The 23631-nt window shown below is 44.1% G+C and overlaps 1 protein-coding gene across 4 annotated transcripts in view; it reads left to right on the top strand.

The window, feature by feature from the left end:
* Window positions 1-23631, top strand: part of LOC147685008 (uncharacterized) — a 2279237-nt gene that overhangs the window by 1211868 nt on the left and 1043738 nt on the right. For all 4 annotated transcript variants that reach the window (XM_086940905.1, XM_086940907.1, XM_086940908.1 and 1 more), the window contains 3 exons: window positions 10219-10303; window positions 11468-11685; window positions 12390-12632. In XM_086940905.1, coding sequence (XP_086797031.1) covers window positions 10219-10303; window positions 11468-11685; window positions 12390-12632 — 546 coding nt within the window. The remainder of the gene's footprint in view (window positions 1-10218; window positions 10304-11467; window positions 11686-12389; window positions 12633-23631) is intronic.

Below are 23631 nucleotides of genomic sequence, written 5' to 3'. Positions count from 1 at the left end.
GACATTTGCCAAGCGGCTACGTGGGCCTCGCTGCACACCTTTGCGAGGCACTACTGCCTGGACAGTCAAGTCCGGAGGGATGGCTTCTTTGGCCGTTCTGTCCTCCAGGACTTTCTGGTGTAGTTTGTATTGGTTCGCAGACCCACCACCGGGGTTGGTATTGCTGGGGTATGTATTCTAAGGTAAGGAATCTAACACTAACGTGTTTCTTTCAGATGAACAAGTTACTTACCTTCGGTAACGATATATCTGTAAGAAACATTAGTTAGTGTTAGATTCCTTACCGATCCCACCCATCCTCCCCGTTCTGCGAACTGATACCTAGGGTTAAGGACATCCCTTTCAGGGCCCTAGTTTTACATGGCACCAGTGTTGGTTCTCTCATGGCTCTGCGTCTCCTGGCGCGGAAATGCTGTGTGCAAAGAACTGACGTCAGCGCGCGGAGGCGGCGTCTATATACTCCAGCGACGTCATCACGGCGCACGACGCCGACGACGGACGCGGAGCCGCAGGGGACGCCTGCAGACGACGCCTACCGACGCGCAGGGGTACTGCTACGCAAAAGTTTCCGGATCCAGACTGACGCCTGGGGATATTCTAAGGTAAGGAATCTAACACTAACTAATGTTTCTTACAGATATATCGTTACCGAAGGTAAGTAACTTGTTCTTCTGTCCTGTAACTCCAGTTCTGTAGTAGGGGTATCTCTGTTATAGTCATAAGCGCCCGCCCTCCTCCCCGGTGGAGAGAGATATTCATGTAAGGAATGCTACAGGTCTGGCGTGTTACGCCTTCAAAAAGAACTGAAGGTGAAAGGGACCTGCACTGCATTCTGGGATACTGTGAGGCTTCTGGGAAGTTCTCTTAAAGGCACAGTATCCTGTTTTGAGCCACATAATGGCAGCCTATGGGGCTTGTCTGTCCACTCCTTCCTCTCTATCATTCCAGAGGGTTTTGCTGTTCAAAGCAAGGTTTTTCTCTGTGGAAAACCCTGGACAGGCTGTGCTGTTGTGGTTTTTGGTGGAATTTCCAGTTGAAGTATTGGACAGTGTAGCCTGTGGATATAGGCTGCATTATCTGTCTTTAAATTCTCTCTTAAGTGTCTATGCAGTTCTGCATGTTTTGACAGCTTAAGAGATTATTTTTGATTGCTCCGGGGTCCGCGCACATGGGCGGGACTATTCACTAGATTATGACTATAACAGAGATACCCCTACTACAGAACTGGAGTTACAGGACAGAAACTACTCCTTAATGAGTACCAATGGGAGAATACGAGACTACTTCCACTCTTGTTTAGCAAGGTATGTTTTTCCCACAATTACTTGGCACCTTTGTGAGTTTAAAGTCACTACAAGACTTGTGAACCTGAAAATTGTGGTGGTAGAGCTACGGGACCCCCTTTTGCCCTCCGTGGCTGTCCAGGAAAGCATCATTTCTGCAACAGCAGGAATGAGTAGCAGCAGGTTGTAATTCCTTTTCACTCTTTGACTCCGGGCAGAGACCTCTTGCCAATAACTGGCATCTTTTGGCCCCTGTTACACAATCACAAAAGCGTGAGGTTCTGGGGTACTTTGATAAGAAGAAAGCCTACTTGTACTACACAAAAACATAGAATTATTGCAGAAACAGCCTGGAGTGGCGGGATGATAGAAAAGCAAAGGGGAAGCATCCCTGATATACCTTTCAGTAAATACTGTGCAGAGCAGTGACGGGACAGAAGAGGCAACAGGAAAGGAGAAGTAATAGGGCAGGAGAGGTGACCGGAGCAGGAGAAGTGACGGGCAGGAGAAGTGACGGGCAGGAGAAGTGACGGGCAGGAGAAGTGACGGGCAGGAGAAGTGACGGGCAGGAGAAGTGACGGGCAGGAGAAGTGACGGGCAGGAGAAGTGACGGGCAGGAGAAGTGACGGGAAAGGAGAGGGGACGGGAAAGGAGAGGTGACAGGGCAGGAGCGGTGATTAGGCATGGGCAGGAGCGGTAACCGGGCAGGAGCAGTGAATGGGTTAGGAGCAGTGAATGGGGCAGGAGCAGTGAACGAGGCAGGAGCAGTGAACAGGGCAGGAGCAGTGAACAGGGCAGGAGCAGTGAACAGGGCATGAGCAGTGAACAGGGCAGAAGTGACGGGGCAGGAGAAGTAACAGGGCAGGAGAGGTGACCGGGCAGGAGAGGTGACAGGGCAGGAAAGGTGACAGGCAGGAGAGGTGACAGGAAAGGAGAGGTGACGGGGCAGGACAAGAGATGGGGCAGTAGAAGTGAAGGTGCAGGAGCGGTGATTAGGCATGGGCAGGAGCGGTAACCGGGCAGGAGCAGTGAACGGATAGGGGCAGTGAACGGATAAGAGAAGTGAACGGGGCAGGAGAAGTGATGGGACAGGAGAAGTGATGGGACGGGAGAGGTGATGGGTCTGGAGCGGTAATCGGGAAGGAGCAGTGAACGGGCAGGAGCAGTGAACTGGCAGGAGCAGTGACGGGGCAGGAAAAGTGACGGGTCAGGAAATGTGACGAGGCAGAAAAAGTGACAGGCCAGGAGCAGTGATGGGGCAGGAGAGGCAACAGGAAAGCATAGGTGACTGGGCAGGAGAGGTGACTGGGCAGGAGAGGTGACTGGGCAGGAGAGGTGACTGGGCAGGAGAAGTGACGGGCAGGAGAAGTGACGGGCAGCAGAAATGACTGAGCAGGAGAAGTGACGGAGCAGAAGTGACAGGGCAGGAGAGGTGACGGGGCAGGAGAGGTGACGGGGCAGGAAAGGTGGGTGCAGGATCAAGACTGATTTGCATATGGCTGGGTCCACACTGGAATGGCATGGTGTGCAAAAACGATGGATTTAGGCCCAGATCTTTGTACTGGGGTGAATGTATGACATTGTTCTGAATTCTGTCCATCAGTTGTTCTATTTGCTTTTGTCACCGAGAGTGGGACGGGTATGCCCAGACGTGGGTCTCGTGCTCTCCATGCCACTGGAATCAAGCTATCCTGGCTGATGAGGGCTGAAAGCCCGAAACCGGTCCCAGGATGCTTGTTTCCAGTCCAGGTAGGACCTGGCCTGGCAGTTCGGGCTGGACTGTTCCCATTGGGCGTAGGATCAAGACAGATTTGCATATGGCTGGGGCCAGACTGGAATGGCGAGCAAAGAAACGATGGATTTAGGCCCAGATCTCTGTAATGGGTGAATGTATGACATTGTTCTGCATTCTGTCCACTAGTTATTCTTTTTGCTATATTGTGATTGAGCTGCTACTTGGCTGACATGAATGTGAAGGAGCCTTTGTGGGTTTCCGTGAGTCTAGATTCTCCTGAAGAGTCCCTTTCTCTTCTGAGCCCTGCTTAACACATGTGTACAGGAGGAGCCCTGTATTCATGACCTCAATGTTTGAGACAAAAAATAATCATGGATTTCTGAACAATGAGAGTAAAAGCATTAAGGTAACATGTTGTTCCTGCTTATATTTTGCACGCTTTACATCAACCGGTATTCCCTGAGTGTTTGCTTTTTCCTGAATTAAACCTCAAATAAACATGTTCATCCATTGTTTGAATTAAATAACGTTATGAGCTGTAACTGTCAAGTCAAAATACACTTTATTCGATTTTTGTTAAAATCATAAAAGGCAAGATACAATACATAACAATTTTTAAAAAACATCAGTGAATTTGATTACCAATTATGACAATAAATGATTAATCTCATTGTTTCCTAATGTTTACAAATGATTAAAATTGGTTACAGATAAAACCACATTTAAAATAAGATTAAAATAAAGCACTCCGGGGAATTCTTTTGTTCCTTAATCTGAAGGCAGCTGTTAGGAAGCATGCAACACTAAAAATGGTATGGATGTCCGCTAGTGATTGGAGGAAAATTAGCGCTGGCCTTACTTGAATAAAGCCAGTAGCCTTCAGGACAGGTAATAAATATTTTGCCCTCTCAGTGGTATACAGACCGCAAAAAAATGTAAAATTGAGGGTATCGAAAACTGGTCACAATCACAGGGCGGACCGTCTTCTGGTTTTGTCCACACGGGGAAACTACCAAGTGAATAGTGAATCAAGTTCATCCTAAATTTTGTTAACAAGAATCTGTGGAGTGGGTTAGTAACAATTTTTAAATATGGTTCCAGAGAGGGGGTAGTGGTTAAAACCATGTAAGCTCTTACAGAGGGTTTCCTCAGTTCCAACTCCTCTCTCTCCAGGCAAGCCCTCTCCAGAAATTCCTGCTTAATCCATCTGATGTCTTCCCTCCTGATGTTAGGTGGTACAGTAAAAAGCTCCGGTCTCCCAAGCGTAGCAAATGCAGATCTAATGTATTTCAACCAGGGTATTCCCATGGCCTGATCCCTTGAGGTTACATCTTTGAGAATAGCATGGTTGAGTGTTAACTCAGGGTTCAACCATGTTTTAGCCCAAAAAAGAAGTGGGGCTAATTTCAGTTTATCAGTAATATAGGTCAAACCCATTTCCTCATGAATCGTGAAAGTAGGGGTGGATTTGGGGACAGATAAAAATTGTCTAATGAGCCCATTTTCCACCCTCTGGATTTTTTCCAGATTTACATATCCCCACAAGGCGGACCCATACATGGCAATTGGGGTACACTTACTGTTGTATACCTTTATCACTGCCTCCATTGGTTTGGTCCCTAGTCTTTTTGTAAAAGCCAACAGGGCTGATGTTGATCGGGCTAAGCTTATGCTCTTTGCCTTGATCTGGGGGACCCAGGAACCTCTCTGGTCAAAAAGAACCCCCAGGTATGGGAAAACAGGGACCCTGGAAAGAACCTCACCCTTACAAATACAAGATTTTGCATGCAACTTATTTCCTTTGGGACCTACAATCATAGTGTGTGACTTCATTACGTTAACTTTTAAGTCAAGATTCTCCATAAAGGAGCCAAATCGGTCCAAAAGGGCCTGTAGACCAATGCCCGTACGGGCAATTAACACAGCATCGTCCGCGTATAGGAGTGCCGGAACCTGCTCTCCTCCTATACGCGGCACGTCAGCCATCCCTGTTTCCAGGTATTTCCCCAGCCCATTTATATAGATGGTAAAGAGAAGGGGGGCCAGGATGCAGCCCTGGCGCACCCCTTTCTCAGACCTAAAACTGTCCGTGCACCTGCCATCCCTAGAGACCCTTATTTTAGCTGAGAGGTCCTGATGCAAACTAGCAATGAGAGCTACTAAATGTGCCTCTATCCCAATCTCAAGTAAAAGAGACCATAGCTTAGACCTGTTCACCAGGTCGAAGGCCGAGGAGAGGTCAATAAAGGCCAAATATACTGACCCCTCCCCGGCCACCGTGTATTTAGAGACCAAAAGATGCAGGTTGGAACATTGTTCCAGGGTGCCCAGCTTCTCTCGAAACCCATATTGGATATTCGAGAGCCCCCCGCACAGCTCTAGATTTTCCCTCAGTTTGGCTAATAAGACTCTGCCCAATATCTTAAAGGCAGAATCGATGAGGGAAATAGGGCGATAACACCCAGGATCCTCCCGGTTTCCCTTTTTAAAAATGGGTACTATGATAGATGTTGCCCATGTATCAGGGAAGGTCCCTTCTTTTATTGCCCTAACGATTCTAGTTAATACCAAAGTGTCAGGGAGTATTTAAAAAAGTCCGCCGGCACACCATCGGGGCCAGGCGCCTTATTTTTAGAAGACTCCATTATTGCTTTGTGGACCTCCTCCTCAGTAAACTCCACTGCGGGTGAGTAGTGGCCCGCCTCTGTAGTTCTAGCTGTTACACTGCACTTACCGCCATATACATTATTAAAATGCTGGACCCACTTCTCATCAGGGATCACACAGTCTAAGACAGTGTTATCGTCCCCCGAAAAGAAGGAATGATTTATAATGTCCCTATAGTGAGGAGATCGTTCCATGCATTATTTTTGATCGCCTTTTTCCTCGCCTTAATATTTGCTTTGTATTCCCGCCTCAAGTTAGAAATTAGGACTTTGTCCCTTACATTAGCCTTTAAGGCTCGTTTCAAGGATCTATAGGACCGTGAACAATTGGTATCAAACCATTTATGAAGCTTCGGAGGGAATCGTGATGGGGGTGTCATGAGGTCCCTGGCAGTTTGTGCACAAATAGAGTCAAAAGCTACTATAATTTGGGGGTTAGGAGTGGTTAGGTCCATACAAATTGCAAGTGACCCCTCAATTTTAGGCAATAAGGTATCCATAAACGTTTCCTGCTCAACCCTGCCCCATTTAAGCCGTCTGCCCTGGTCACTGGGCACCGCAATGGTGCAAACCCGGGGTTGTCCCAGTTGTTTGCGCCATAAGTCACTCCAGTGTAACTCCACCGACAGAGGATTATGGTCGCTATGGGGTGAGGCAATTGCCTTATATTCTTTCACCTTAGGAATAAGGCCTGGCGAGGTAAATATATAATCAATAACCGACCCATTGATCGAGCCTTAGTAAGTGGGTACCGTCTCATTTCCCCCTGTATTGGTTGGTTCATACATAATAAATCTAGCTAGCAGTAGTTCGAGCGCTTCCCCCGTTTTAGTGTGTTCAAAATGCGAGGTATCAGCTCCATTCAAGCCCTCTAAAACACCTGCGTGGCACAATAGTTTACATTGATGAATATTAAAATCTCCCATCAAAAGGAGCTCAAAAGGAATATGTGTATTTTGACTATAATTATTCAGGAAGTTCTCCAGGAGGTCCACATGGTCCGTTTCTGTTTTTCGTACCCATGAATTATAAAAATTTATTACACGTAGGGTACACCCTGGGGAAACAATCCATTCTATTATTAAAATATTGTATGAACCTGAATCCAACTGCCTAAATGACCCCGCTAACTCTAAAGAGAAGAGTAAGGTAAGCCCCCCTTTCGCTCTCCCTGCACTGCTTGGGGTTGCTGATATTGTGAAACTTGAGAAGCCATCTAGCAGAAAGCTTGGTGAAGTGTCCCAGGTTTCTTGGATAGCTATCACCTGGTGTCTGGAGATATAATTAACCCAAGTGGGGTCTGACCTTTTGGCTCTCGTCCCTGCAACATTCCAGGTCAAAAATGTACATAGGGATGAAACCGCCACCTCAAGGGGTACTAGCTTTGGAGTCAATGTTGGGGCTGGTTGTCAGTCATTGGTGTTTAAATCAGCTAATGGGGCGAATCTGTTTGCTAAATCCAGATTTGGGCCTTCGCTATTGGGAGCAGGTCTACTCTGCTTTACTTTACTAGATGCTATTTGCCACTCATTTCCCGCTATCCCTGTCTTGGGGAGTGTGTTCGGGTGTATTTTGGGTTGGATCTTCCCCCTTAATGGAGGATAAAAAAACCCTAAGGGGACAGCTCTAAGAGTATCATTTTCTCGTATCTCAGACCCATCCAGGAACAAGCTATTTGGGCAATATGCGTTGTCAAAGTTTACCACCACACAGTCACCTTTGACAGTTTTGGCTCGGTGCCCCACCCAACCCACCTTTCTAGCAAAAATAATCCTGGTGGAGGTTTTTGTTTCTCCACTGCTGGTATCGTCACACCATTTTTTAACCTTCCTCATAAGTGTAGCAGTGGATTCAACTGCTCCTTCTCTTAACAAGGGGACCCCTATGAAAACTGCCACAAAAGGTACTGCTGCTGGGGGTAGATTTAGGTGAATCTTGCATTCTAAGTGCGTATTCTCCCCTGCTATAGTTGGAGCCCCTGTGGGATATTAGATGTCCCTGGGTGGTTCTGGATGATCCCTATGTTGCGCTGTGGCTTCCCATTCATACCTGCCCCTACACTATTTACAACCGTGATGTTATTTATCGGTGATGGTAACAACGGCTTCGCCTGAGGTTGGGAGAGTCCTTCAGTTCCCAATATGGGCCCTTTCTGGGGAGAGAGGGTAGTATCAAATTTTTTAACTAATTCATCGATCAAAACACATTTTTTTAACAATCCTTCAAGGCATGTGTTCATAGTGTCAATGATGTACTTGGCAATACCCACTAACAAAGGTTCAATCCGCTCCTTGAAAAGGGCGTCAAGATGATCCTTCAGAGTGTCCTCAGCCACTTTTCTAGCGTTGGTGTCCCCCTCTCCCTTTTTCCTCTTTTTCGATATAAGTTTTGTATTTAGGACCGGGGCCTGAGGCAAAATAGGTAGCAAAACTGTAGGGGCACAAGCTTGTGTCAAGCCAGGGGCAGAAGTATGTTTCACGATAATAACATCAGGCTCTAGGGGAATGCCTTGCTCTGGGACGGTTGTGTTGTAGTGGGAGAGGTGGCTAGTAGGCCCAGTTCTTGTTGTGCAGTTGCAATTTCTTTAGATAGAGCCCCGACCGCGGTTGTTAGGTAGGACATGATTGAGTCAGACTGTTTCGCAACTTTGGCTTTCCCCCCCCCCCCTCATCCACAGTGGCAACATTTTTACGCTTACCCATCTTGTTGGTAGATGTAGTGGGGGCAGCCCAGCCCTGCCTGTTCCTGCCTTGGACTGCCGTAGACAGTCCCGCCCTTGTCCCAGGCTTCTCCCGGGCAGCTCCCGCGCGCGACTCGCGGGGCTAGAGTAGCCTCTGCCTTTTCTAGCGCCTCCAGGTGCGCTGCTCTCGTGACAGGTGTGCGGCAGCCCCGGGGTAGCTGGAAAATGAAGTTCCCGATGGAACTACGGCCGTTACCCTCACGGCGCTCACAGATGTCTGGCCATTCCCCTCACGGCATGCAAGTTGGAGCCAATGCCCCAGAGATGTCCCCCGCAAGGCTTGTGCAGCCTCTGCCTTTTCTAGCGACTCCAGGCGCGCTGCTCTCGTGGCAGGTGTGCGGCGGCCCCGGGGTAGCTGGGAAATGTAGTTCCCGATGGAACTACGGTCGTTGCCCTCAGGGCACTCACAGATGTCTGGCCGTTCCCCTCACGGCGTGCATGTTGGAGCCAAAACCCAGAGATGTATCTGGTCAGTGAAATGCTAAACGTACTAAAAATTGGCATGTTTTGCTATTTCTAGCCACACCCCTGACTCCGCCCACTGATTCAATCTTCGGTTATTCCCGCCCCCTGATTCTCCACCCACAGTTCTCCTACTTTTTTTCCCCTACTTCGACCACTGCTCGTAGAACCCATTGCTGTGTTCACCCTTACCTCCATAGTAGCACCGCAGCTAAAGCAAGTGTATAAGTCACGTTGGCTTCTGTACGCAGGAAACTACGTTTCAAGCAGTGCCTGAAAGTGTATGTTAGTCTGATAGGTCTGAAGACTGTTACAGTTTCAAACTGCACTTCTGGAAGTGAGGAGTCCAGGACAGCACTTTTAGGTATCGATCAAATCACCAAACCAACTTGCCGCCCACTGCAGCTGTGCTGACAAATAACATAGGTCGATCGTAGTTTGAGGCACCCAGCTAGCCCACCTCTAATCAGCTACTGGAGCTTTTTATGTGCCGCCTTCTGAGTCCCTCCATATTCATTGATAATCCTATCCCATTTAGTGGTAGGTGGGTCTTATTTTCCTGACAATTCTCCATGTTTGTCGCACATTTCCGTACCCCTTCGTGGGAGGGACCCTCCTCACTTAGGTTTCTAAATTGCATTTTGTAGTACGTGAGTATTACTATAGTACTACTTAACGTACTACTAAACATACTACTAAGTGCAGGTTTTGGTTAGGCTGCTGCCTGTGCGGGGGTAATTTAGCAGGTTGGAGACAGTGAAACAGTTAATAAGGTACTGTCACAGCTACATTCCTGTGCTAACTCGGTGAACTTGTATGAATACGCACGAGTGTAAATATATCATCTGTATTCTTGTATTTTTTCTTTGCCACTGGCTCTCTAATGACCTCCTGAAGCATTCAGACTTGCAAGCTCTTAATTATGACTCCCGCTCTCTTTCCATACTACCCTTTCTTATGTTGTATGCTTTCTGTACTCCCAACTGCTTCCAAATACCTACCACCTGTTCCTTTACTACTGCTCCTCACTCTCTTCGGGGCTGTCTTTCTCCCCTGCTTTTGCTGTCATTTCACCTTACTCTTTTCCACTCCATCATTCTTTTGCCTGCCATTCAGTCATTCACCCATTGTTTTGCAGACGCTCTTCTATATACCTTCGGCTGGTGCTCTTTTACCTCTTCTAGACGAGCAATGCCATCTTTTGATTTTATGAATCCTCTACTACGACTAGCAAACTGTCTCTCAGCTCCCAGTCCTTCACTGTTCTTAACTCATTTCCAAGTTAATCTTTCTTTCTTTAACTTTGTGTTTTATATGTATTTGAAATGTCAGGGTTTGGCCGAGGACTTCTCCCACCCGGCAGCAGATATTCGAGAGCACAGGAGCACCTCTGGCCACCAGAAGGAAACCGTCTCAGGTGAGGGAGTATGTTCTATCTCAGGTTGGCAGACCAGGCTGAGAAGTTTTGGATAATCGTCACCAGTGCAAATGATCAAGAAATGGGGTAAGTTTTTCTATCATTAAGGCTGATAAGCAGCTGCAATGAAAGCCCCAGGTCATGGTTGTAGGCATTTAAGCAGCATCAAACACATCTTCTGGCTGCAGGCTCTGAAGTCTGACTTTACAGCGCTCAAAATGACAAGCAGGTCAAGGCTGGAGGACGGTCCCCTTCTCTTGGTAATTGGCAACTGCATAACATCGCGTGCGACTTTGCCTAATGTTCAGCAGATGAGAAGTGTGAGCATTGGGGTCCACTGCTCTGGCTTGACAGGCAGTGAGGGAGCAGGGCCGACAGCTCAGGTTGATGTGTAGTGGGGGGCGGGGGAGAAAAGTCTCCAGGTTTGCATGGCATACTAGCAGTGAAGGAACATCTTGAGTGCACACCGACAGTGAGGTGCTGAGCCACAGTACCGTACAACGGCCAGTAGGGAATCACGCTGGATTGTCACCCACTGGCAGCAAGAACTGTGCAGAGATTCCCTTTTACTAGTGGCTTGCCCTCCAAAAAGTACTATATTTGCAGGTCCCTATTGCAACACCGCACTTTTAAGGCCATCATGCATTGGAGGATGATCAGTACGGAATAACACACAACGAAGGTTTTTTTTAACTTACATACAGTATATTGAATGGCAGTATCATTCTCCAGCTCTGCAATGTCTCCTAGGGTCAGTGGCTGCTCTGAGACCCCATTAGTGTATGGCATTAACTGAGGTCGCGGGGGTAGGGGCGAACACTGATATAGCCTCAACACTTATTGTCCCCTTTGAGATAGTGAATCAGCGGATTTAGCAGCTTGTGTCCCAGTAAAGCCTTCGCTGAATAAATGGGGACGGAATGTGAAGGAAGGGATCCTTTCATGGGTATACAGCATACCAAATAGAAGTTTGGGTTTGGGTAGATAGTTCTTTGTAGTGCATGATGATTATTCAAATACTCCCCTGCCATGGTGGTCCTTTTGATCAAAGGTTTTGATTTATGTTTATTTGCATGTGTTTGTGGTTGCTTACAGGATTAGTAGAAGATTGGGCTTGGGCAGACATTGCTAAAGTGGTCAATGTTATTATTTTGATACTTGTAGGACTGAGGAAGATGGGGCCGGTCGGGCTGGTGTTAGGAATGCATCTCCACCTGAGGACCTGCCAAGAGTCATGGCTCAAGCTGCAGCAGAGCGCCTACATCACACGCACCATAAGGAGCAGGTTCATCATCAGCTGCCTGCCAAAACAATATACCGACTTTCCCAAGTGCCTTCGCTCTTCCATCTGGCAATACGAGCAGCAGTGACGCTCATGACTGGTAGGCTCTATATTAAGGTCCAAGACCAATCTTATTGTATCATGGTATGGAATAAAGAGTCCAGGCATTTCTGACTTCTGAGCTCTGTTTGTGCAAGGAATAACCACCTATAACAACCTTCCTCTGGCATGTCTTTTTCCTCTGTCTTGGTATGTTACTACATGAAGTAAAGGCCAACCAATGAATAGCTATATCTTATCCCATACACATTGACTTCATAGAATAAAAATAACCCTGTCTTCAATTTAGCTCTTCTCCTGTTACTGGAATAAAGATTATCCGTTGACCATTTGTTTCTTTTCATAAAGAGCTTTATGTGATGCACATCATCACAGGTGAGGTTTGACTCCTTTCTTCTTTCATTGTATGGAAGGAAGATCATCTTAAGACATGGTCCTGCCTTGTATTCCACCATAGCACTGTGTGAAAACAGACCCCCAGGCACAAACTTCATCTAGTGTAATTTCATAGAAGAAAGACTCTCCTTGGACATCTTACTATTGTTGCACATGATTAGATCCACCCCAGACTTTTCTCTCCTGTCTATCTTGTTGTATCACTTAATGGCGGAGGAAAGCCCTTGCCTAGACATGTCTGCCTTTCGTTGCTCTCTGTATCATTACATTGTTTGAAGACCGCTTCTTTGTTCATTAATACAACATACGTCTGCTCTCAATGTCATTGCCTTTCAATTCTCTTTGCAGCTCCCAGCATGCAGTACTGCAGCAGTCTTGCTTCTTTGACACCTGAGTTGGCTGAGCATCTTATTGCTTATATGATCAGGGAGAAGCTTCTCCGCCCCAAGAGCCTGGAGCTCTTTTTTGGCTGTCAGATCCAGAAGATAGTTTTGAATTGCTACCCCTATGCAACCAATGAGCTTGTGCGACAGCTGCGGGCCTTCCACACTCTCAAACACCTCAGCCTCGTATCCTGTTCCCTAATCACAGGTAATGATATTAGTAGCGGATAGTCGCTAGCTATGTCCATGGATCTTGTAAGCTTTCATTAACTTTGTGCACGTCTAAATATAGCTTGATGTGTTCTTATGCACCACATGCACAGTCACACACAAGTCTATGCATGGTTCCACACAGCACCTACATGGATGTTTGAGACCTTGTGAGTTCACTTATTAGATCCCTAAACACCCCTGGGGCATGCTTCCTGTTTGCACATCACATGCACAGACACACACGATGCCTAGTGCCTTCCACAAGGACAGAGACACATAGTGCATGTTGCGCTGACACACCACTTGCACAAGTGCACTAGGCCTATTAATCGCCCAGCACGTTCATCAGTAAACACACAAGACCTAGTGCCTCCTCATGTGCTTCATAAAAACCCACAGAAAACGTATTGTGTTCTTGCACTCCATGTGCACGATCATCCCATACCTGTTTTATCACACACTACATGCGAAGGCATAATAAAGTGGTGTCTCCTAACACTTCATGCAAGCATGCATAAAGCCTGGTGCCTCCTAGAACAACCCCATGCCCATTCATAAATGCACACGTCATGGTGTGATCATACATGCACAATTTATAGTGACTTTGCACATGCCATAAGTGTCTTCACAAATAGTCCTCAAGCGAAGTACACGTGAGGTTCAGTGCGATTGTACACCGTATGAGCAGACACACAAAACATTAAACCACTTCACATACAGCAGCTTGATCAAATGAGTCCTGGTGCACACTTACACACTTCATATGCAGAAACACAACAGATCTTGTGTCTTCTTTTAATATGCATTGAGTAAACAAGACAGGGTTCTCTATCAAACACCACATCAGCTTGATTTCTCTTACTACCTGGACAGCTAGCACATACTAGGTGTGTCTTGTCTTCTCACACACAGACATGGAATACGGTCGATTGTGTGACTGACTCTAAAGTGGGACTTATCTTTTGGCGGCCACTAAGGAGACAAAAGATGAAACCATCATGAATGTACAGGTTGCCATATGAATGCATACCTGTGTATGTCAAATCATTTCAACTGAAGAACACACATTTCAATGCCTATACTTCTGTTGAAGATAATTGCTGCATGCAGTCTGGTGAATATCAAGGAAGAGCCTTGGTTGATTGCCAGTTATGAACCTGAAGACTGAGTGCAGCACTATCTTTAGTCTAGGGTAAATAAGCGGAGGATAGGGTTCTATATTTCTGCCAAGATGGTGCAGGAAGATAAAGGGCACAAGTCCAAAAAAGCCACTCTACAATTTTGCGGAGTGCTATAGAGTGTGTTGTGTGTCGCAGCCCAGACAGTCTTGAGCATGATACTGATGGACAGTGCCCTAAAAGAGCCCCTTGTTAGGAGTTTCATAGTGATAATGGATCAGTGACCAACTACAGAGACAAAATGAACCAGAGAATATCCATGGTGATGGTACTAATTAGCTCGCTGCATGTGTTTCTGTACAGTACGAAACAGTTTGTTCATTCAAAATACTTTTTTTGTGGACAAACAAGTGTTTGTGTTCTCCACACACACTTTAGTAAATTTAGCAAATGTTGCTGGTCTTGGGAGACCAGCAGAAAATAATTTCAGCAACCTGGTTGCAGTTGTGTGACTGGGTATTTCTAGTCAAAATCTTTAGGAGTGTTTACAGGAATTTAATTTTGTTTCTTTGGGAAGGCACTGAGGGATCAGCTATAGATGTGGAAGAAGGATGGGTAATGATCTCAAAGTACTTCTGTCACATGCAGCTTTCGCCCATATTATCCGCAGTGCTGCATCTTTAAGCTGCATGGAGACTGTAATTCACACCCTGCCACTACTGTGACCATTCGAATAGTCACTGGTCTGCACAGAGGATCACTGACATAATATCGATGTCATAAATATCGATGTAGCAAAATATTGATTAAAAAATATAGAATACCAAAATATAGACTTCCTATCTCCAAAAAGGTAAGTACAAAAATATCGAATCAAAAATATCGATGTAAAAAATGTAGTTAGTCAAAATATCGAATTTTTAAAATATCTTAAAAGTAATGTAAAAGTAATGAAATAATAAATATAATTAACTTAAACATCCTTAAAATACTTAAATAACCTTAAAATTAATAAATAATTAATGTAAGTTAAAAATAAATAAGCATACAATTACATTTTTTTAAACATATATATATATATATATATATATATATATATATATATATATATATATATATTACCTACTGGCGGTCGCCAGTAGGTAGTTATAGTTAGGATTTTTTTCAATGTTAAATCTCAAAATTCTATTTGGAATAACTTTGGCACTGGTTGACGAATCTGCCTGAAAATTTCCTGAAAATGGCCTCGTCGAGCTCCGGTTCTTCCTTGAAAGTTTGGGGGGGATACGTCAAGCGGGGGCCGAGATAAAAGGGGGGTCCCAAAACGCGTTTTCCCCATGTTAATTTCCATAGGGCGGTCGATTTCACTTTTAGCCCGAATGGCTGAATGGATTTCCATCAAACTTGGCAAAATTGTACTGACTGGTAGCCCGATGTGCCTTTGCTATGTCTCAAGATATGTGCTGCAGTGGATTTTGAGTAATTTAGGTTCCCAAAAATATATATATCTATAGGCGCTCTCCGGTGCGCGCACTGGAGTGCGCTCCCGGCGCGACACGCGACTTGCGCGCAGAAAGCTGATTGGCTCTCAGTTGTCTGTAAACATTCGAAACAGTCCGGAGCGGCCGCCATCTTGTGTCTCGGTAGGATCGAGACACGAGAGGTGGCCAAAACAAAGGGGGAAATGACCATAAGGGGGCAGGGTAGACCCCCCCTTGACCCCCTAGGTTTGATGTGGGGGCTATAAAAGGGCCCCGCGGGGCATTTAAAATATTTTTTTTTTTTTCGTTTTGCGCGGGGGAAGCGCCCGGTACGCGCACCAGGTAGCGCACCGGGGAGCGTAAAATGAGGGAAAAAGATGACAGTTTATAAAAAAAAAAGCCTTTATTTAGAAATTGGAGGTAGTTCTAAAAAGAACTTTTTTTTTTCTTCTTTTTGTTGTTTTATATTTTTTTTGTGTTTTTTGAACTTTTTGAACTTTTTTTGGCTTTTTAAAACAATTTTATAATTTTTTGGGATTTTTGTCAAGGGAAAAACAAAAAACAGGGATTCCAAAACGGCTCAACAGGAGCAAAAAAATGTGAAAATTTAGGGACTGTCAGGGCAGCGGTGTTGCTGTTTCTTTTGGGCAATGAGTTCAACACTCTGCTCCCCATAGCAGAGCAGTTCGTCACACTCCGTGCACCGAAATTTGATGCCTGCAAACTCTGGCTGTATGTTAGGGACCATTCTTCTACGGGATGGTCCCGAAGGTGTTGCTCCACCAGTGGAGGTGCTGCCGCCATCTGTGGGTAATTTCCGTGCCAGGTCTCTGACACTCTCCCTCGCAAAGTTGTTTATGTGTTTTCTTTTGACATGCCTGATTAAATTGGCATTTCCAAAACTATATTTTTTCAGAGGATTGCCTCTGGATAAAGTACTACCACATATTTTGCAGGTTACTTTTGGAGCGTTGACTTTTTTTTCTCCTTCAGGGATGTTATAAAATTTCCAGATGAAATGGATTTTTTTCTTCTGCCTAGGAGGGTCTTCATCTACAAATGCCTCTGAATCACTGCTGGATGACTCTCTTGCAGCCATTGCTGTAGATCAGGAAAGTAGGAGATGAAGATAGTACACAGAACAGCTCTTGCTCTCTCCAAGTACAAAGCAATAGTGAAGGAAATGGGTGGGGATTTCATTCTTTGTAAAAAAAACTGTTAGCAACCAATGAAAAGTGTTATTTTAGGGTCACATGACCCGATGCGCTTACGCAGCGCGCTCCGGAGCACTTCCGGGTGCGTTTACGCGGCGCGATTGTAGGCGCTTCCGGGGCGCCAACGTGGCGCGATCTTGGGCGCTTCCGGGTGCGTTTACGCGGCGCGATCGTAGGCGCTTCCGAGGGCACTTACGTTGCGCGCCAAAGTGACGTCATCAAACTTTTACAGAAATACATAATCATTTTCCTTATTAAAAAAACGGATTTTATTTGTATGGAACGAAATGTTTTGCATTATTATTAACTTTTCATTCATATTTTTTTTCACGAACGACAGTAGCGCTCTGGGTGCGCTTTCAGGTGAGCTTACCGGAAAGCTTACCGGAGAGCTTAGCTGAAAGCTTCCCGGAGCGCGCACCCAGAGCGCAAAAGAAAAAAAATATATTAAAAAAATGAATACTTAAAAAAAAACAGCAAATTGTAAAAAAAAAAAAGGTTAGAAACTCGATATAGAAAGGAATTAGCATTTAAAAAACCTATGAAATTTACTGAAAAAACCATTGGTTTCACACCAGTTAAAGTTAGGAATTAGCATTTAAAAAACCTATCAAATTCACTGAAAAAACCATAGGTTTAACACCAGTTATAGTTAGCTGGAAATTTTACTGACATAAAACCATTGAAATTCCCACGTTATAGTTAGTTGGACTCACTATAACTTGCACGTGTAATGCACTGCTGATGACATCACATATTACATCACTCATGACATGGTCAGTGACATCACTCATGACATCACTGATGACAGAGAGACTGACCTACTTTCACTCGCTAATATATGTATTCACTAAGATACTCTTAATAAGGCAGATATCCAATTATTTTTTTTTTAAAAAACATCCATTAAGACAATAATTTAAACAAATATTCTTCCATCGACCTTAACATACATATATAAAACATATTTATTTATCTGAAAGACACACATTCACTGGATGGTGTCATCAGTGCATTACACGTGCAAGTTATAGTGAGTCCAACTAACTATAACGTGGGAATTTCAATGGTTTTATGTCAGTAAAATTTCCAGCTAACTATAACTGGTGTTAAACCTATGGTTTTTTCAGTGAATTTGATAGGTTTTTTAAATGCTAATTCCTAACTATAACTGGTGTGAAACCTATGGTTTTTTCAGTGAATATATATATATATATATATATATATATATATATGCCACAACGACCCCTTTCCTAGCAAGAAGTCAGAGGCCCAGAGGAGAGCTTTGGGGAAACCACTTTATTTGACCTTTGCGTAGCGTGATGCATTTCGGCATAGAGAGCCTTCGTCGGACGCCATTGCAAATGCTGGTATGCTGCCAAGCCCCTCCTTTAGTCCTCCTAAGGTCCTCCCCTCTGCAGGGAAGGTCAGCTGACCCCGTCCGGTCACCAGCAGCTGCAGTTACCTTGTTGTGCACTACAGCTTCCATCATGCACCTGGGTGTAAAGTGCACTTACGGGGATCTTGCATAATGCGCGCTGAATTACCTTGCCAAATTCAGGGGGTGTAATGTCTCTTGGAGCGCCTCCAGATTTCATGTCCTGTTTCCCCTCTGCTCCCCACCACTCCACCTGGATACAACAATCCTCGGTAGGGCTGAGCGTGTGGGTTTTAGTGATCCCACGCTCCATCAATGTCGCGCTGCTCCAGGCAGAGCCGCTCACCCGAGCCAGAGTTCCAGGCTGCTCTGTGGTGCCCGATCCCTCGGAAATGTTCAAAAAAAGCGTTGCCACCGTGTTGGTCAGACCACAGAGCAATTGGTGAGTGTGGGCCCCTTCACGCCGCCAACAAGCGCGAAATGTGCCACAACGACCCCTTTCCTAGCAAGAAGTCAGAGGCCCAGAGGAGAGCTTTGGGGAAACCACTTTATTTGACCTTTGCGTAGCGTGATGCATTTCGGCATAGAGAGCCTTCGTCGGACGCCATTGCAAATGCTGGTATGCTGCCAAGCCCCTCCTTTAGTCCTCCTAAGGTCCTCCCCTCTGCAGGGAAGGTCAGCTGACCCTGTCCGGTCACCAGCAGCTGCAGTTACCTTGTTGTGCACTATAGCTTCCATCATGCACCTGGGTGTAAAGTTCACTTACGGGGATCTTGCATAATGCGCGCTGAATTACCTTGCCAAATTCAGGGGATGTAATGTCTCTTGGAGCGCCTCCAGATTTCATGTCCTGTTTCCCCTCTGCTCCCCACCACTCCACCTGGATACAACAATATATATATATATAATATTAATAAAAAATATACTATATTTTTACCATAGGATAGCAGGAGGGTAACATTTACTATTACCACTCCAGTAAATGCAACAGTAGAGAAAGCGTTGGATAGCGTAGGGGTAAAAATTACTATTCCCACTCCATAGAGTGCATCAGTAGAGAAAGCGTTGGATAGCAGGAGGGTAAAAATTACTATTCACACTCCAGAGAGTGCAACAGTAGGGAAAGCATTGGAGGGCGGGAGAGTTAAAATTACTATTCCCACTCCAAAGAGTGCAACAGTAGGGAAAGCGTTGGATAGCATAGGAGTAAAAATTACTATTCCCACTCCAGAACGTCAACAGTAGGGAAAGCGTTGGATAGCGTAGGGGTAAAAATTTCTATTCCCACTCCAGAGGGTGCAACAGTAGGGAAAGCGTTGGATAGCGTAGGGGTAAAAATGACTATTCCCACTCCAAAGAGTGCAACAGTAGGGAAAGTGTTGGATAGCGTAGGGTTAAAAATAACTATTCCCACGCCAGAGAGTGCAACAGTAAGGAAAGCGCTGGATAGCGTAGGCATACCATTTACTATTCCCACGCCAGTGAGTGCAACAGTAGGGAAAGCATTGGATAGCGGGAGGGTAAAAATTACTATTCCCACTCCAGAAAGTGCAACAGTGGGGAAAGCGTTGGATAGCGGGAGGGTAAAAATTACTATTCCCACTCCAATGAGTGCAGCAGTAGGGAAAGCGTTGGATAGCATAGGGGTAAAAATTACTATTCACACTCTAGAGAGTGCAACAGTAGAGAAAGTAAATACTTCATATATGAATACAAATAAATTAAATATTAATACAAATACAAATTAATTAAAAGTAATTAACAATTTTATATAATATAATAATGAATCAATCAAAAATACAAAAAACATAATTATTACAAATAATTACCTATTAATACAAATTATTTACCAATTAACAATTCATTAATAATTAAAAAATCATTAAATTACAACAAAACAAAACCAATAAATAAATAAAAATATTTAATTAATAACAATTAAATTACTTCCCACCCTATTCCCCTATAAACCCACAACCCGCTACAGAAAATAAATTAATAAAATTAACCTAATTATCGATGAAACTATTAATTAAAATTAATTGGCAATTATATTTTAATTAATTACCAATAATTATTAATTAACAATTCATTCAAAATAAATACCAATAAATAAATTAACATATTTAATTAATTATAATTAAATTAGTTCCCACCCTATTCCCCTATAAACCCACAACCCGCTACAGAATTATATTACGCAAAAATTAAATACCATAAAAGTAATTAATTAAAATAAATTATAAAATAAATATACACTTTTCACACATATACTAACATAAAAAATACTTAAAAAATGTGAATACTATTAAAAAATTAATATTAACTTACTTCAAATTCGATATTTTTGTCTATATTCTGTCCATTTTATATTTTTGTTGTCTATATTCTGTCCATTCTATATTATTGTTGTCTATATTCTGTCCACTCAATATTTTGTCCATTCTATATTAATCCTATTCTATGCGATATTTATGAGTCTATATTCTGTCCATTCGATATTGTGTCCATTCTATATTTTTAACTCGATATTAATGTAACTCGATATTAAAAGCTCAATATTTTGAGTGTATACCCTGCACAGATTCCTTGGGTCAAAGCAGAAAAACCTGTACCAAAAGACATTCACCATGTTTTTCTCTATGATATTTATAAAAAGTGGAATATTTCCATGCAGGTGCGGGATCCTGGAACACACCAACAGAGTGGTCAGTTTCTTCCCTTTTTAACTCACAGCAAACCACTTCTATAATTTATAAATGTGTCTGGGCTGCTTCTTGAGGCTTAGTTGCTTCCACTGGCAGTCGATGTCAAGGAGATCTTTATTTAAACATTCAGCATCGAATCATACTCGTGAATTGCTGTCAAGAGGGTTTGAATATTCTGAGGCCCTTCAGTGTCATAAGGTTTTTTCAGAGTTACAGTTGTTTTGCTGAAAGTTGAAGGCACTCTCACCAACTATTCGGATAGAGACTTCTAGCCATAGATTCCTTACTTTGTAATTATCCTCAATCTGGAAATGTATTGGGAGCAGTACCCCTTCGCGTTGGTTGGTGTCGGCATTCAGCATCCTTGGCGTCATCCGCACCAGAAATGACATGCGCAGTGCCTATATAGGCGCTCCATCCAGGCACACTGACATTCCTTTTCTTTCCTCACCAGCCAGCGCAGATCCAGGGAAATGTACCCATCAGTCACTTTTTCAGTAGGTTTTTTCAACATTTTGTCGGAGTCTTTTTTGAGGTTTATTTTCTGGTGTGGCAGAAAGTCATCGAAGAAGGTGTCACCACTGGTCCGTCCTCAGGATTGGATTGTTGCTCTGATGGGTCCACCAATTGATATACCCAAGCCTTAATAGGTGTAATGGCACAGGTCAGTGGGAGGATCAAGTGAGGGAAGGAAAGGATGGGAACAGCAAGGAGGGAGACCTGCAAATGAGAACAACATTACAAGCAATGGTCTTCACCCTTACGGAGCTTAAACATACAAAGATACTAAGCAATTCTAGACACTGTTCTTTTTACCTGTAACAAAAAAGAGTAACACCCATAGGTGGAGATGCTTCTCCAAGGTTTGTCATTTTGGTGTAAAAACACCTGTTTCTTTGTTGTGTGTTTATGGTGGGAACATGGAGACAACAGTCCTATATATTAGAAACACTTGTACAAAACCAATGTTGTGATATTACAGTGTCGAAGAACACACATTAATATTTATCATAGTAACCTACCCTTCCTAAACTCCACTAGGCATCACAGGGATAGAGCGTGGTCCTATACCACTCAGATTTACCCCTGTTAAAATAGAGCTATTCCAAGGCAAACGACCTAACAGCAACCTTGAGAAAACCCAAACTATGACTATCAGTAAAAGAAAAAGAAAAACCTTCTCGTGGTATTGGAACAACTCTCGCATCAAAGACACGCCAACATATAAATACCTAGGCGTGAAGATTGACAACGGCGGTCGATTCAGTGTGCAAAGGTCTAGCATTAGAGGCAAAGGACTTGCTCTGGCAATTGCTTTAAAAACACTGAATAACAAGCTAACTGGTCCATCTCTAACACCTTTGGTACAAGTTATCCGAGCCAAAATACTGCCTACTATAACTTGTGGAAGTGAGGTCCTACGAGGCAGAGATGCAACAATACTCGACAGCACAATTATAGCCGCTTATAGAATCATTTCTAGCCTTGCTAAGCGAACCTCCCCATCACAGATCAGGCTGGAGTTTTGCATCCAACAACTGCTCCTGGCACGTCAGGGGGCCTATATCTGTGTATGGGACAAAGTGAGGAAATCTGCACAAGGAACACTGAATGAATATTTGTGGAGGGAGATAAAGCAATCTCCGACCTCGCAGCAGCTAAATATTTAGCAAAAAGTCTTGTACATACCGGGCTGGAACAGCTCTGGGCTTCCGCCTCAGATCACAAAACGTTTAATAAACTGGTTAAGAAGTTGATTCAACAACAGTCGTGGGTACAAGATAAAGCAGATTTCTCAAAAAGAAAGCACGCTTGGATGAATTTGAGTTCATATTCGGCAAAAACTCCCCAGAACGATTTTGACTTCGGATATGCCCAAAAAACTAAAATGTGCTATATAAGGTACAGGCTAGGCCTGTTGCCCTGCACCCAGCATCTCCCACACTGGCTAAAAAGGAAAGCAGGTGCGCTATGCCGGCTTTGTGGTAACACGCAAGAAGACATGCTTCATCTTCTATGCTCCTGTGAGAAAATGCAAGAGGAGAGGAAACTTCTATCGAGACACCATTTTATTCGACACGGGACGCGCACACGACGGAGTGCAGTCCTTACCTGCTTTTCATCCCAGGACCCTCAACTGAGCTGCAGCCTTGTAAAATTCCTAAAGGCTGTGGAGAATTTTAGGACTTGATTCTTGAACCGATTGATCTTAATCTTGTTATAATATAAACTATGTCTACTGTCTAAATACTTGTGTGACAAATGAGAGGCTAACATGATCTTTTTATAATTAGGATGAACAGAACAGCAATGTTCACACTATGATGGTTTTAAAACATACGTGATTTTATATTGTGTTTTATTTAAATTCATATTTTGTATTGTATTGCATTTGTTTTAATTAACTGTGCAAATAAAATTACTTACTTACTTACCCCTGTTAAAATAGAGCCAGAAAAGACAACAACAATACAAAGCTCCTTGTGCAAAAAAATCATATCCAAAATCATTACACTGGCATTGAAGGTTTTGAAATGGAGCATGGATAAATGTCATTTGTGATTTCCATAACCAAGCACCGTATAATTCATACCAGGGTGAAAAAAGGGTATGGTGTGGTGAACAAATAGCAGAAAATAATGTTTACAGCGTGACTCCACTCGGTCAGCGATGTTTGAGGATAATCACAGATCAGTGACAGAAAAAGCAATCCTCTAGACATACCACGAAAGATGGAGCAGCGTCATTACTATTCCGATGCCTGGGACAATAGACAAAAACAGAATACTAGGGCAATCAGGCTTTTCTCATAAGCCGAGCGCTACGGCGCTCCACAGCTGAGGACAGAAAGTCCTATGCCTCTATGTTGCTGAGGCAAATGAACCCTTCCTCTGCACAAGCGCTATGGCGCTCCCCAACGGAGGACGGTCTACCAGTGAACCAGGAATAAGGGAGCGTCGGTGCACAGCACCCTTACCAGACCTCCCACGAAGAACAGGACACCAGCCAACATCCACGGACGAAGAATTTCCAAAGCTCTGCATAGCATCATGTCCACTTTTATGGGCGTTTTCCTCCACTTAACCGGCGCCCTT

The sequence above is a fragment of the Lissotriton vulgaris genome, chromosome 10 (assembly GCF_964263255.1).
Source record: "Lissotriton vulgaris chromosome 10, aLisVul1.2, whole genome shotgun sequence".
Lineage (NCBI taxonomy): Eukaryota > Metazoa > Chordata > Amphibia > Caudata > Salamandridae > Lissotriton > Lissotriton vulgaris.
Note: the sequence above shows the minus strand (reverse complement) of the source record. Positions and strands in the feature narration are given on the sequence as shown.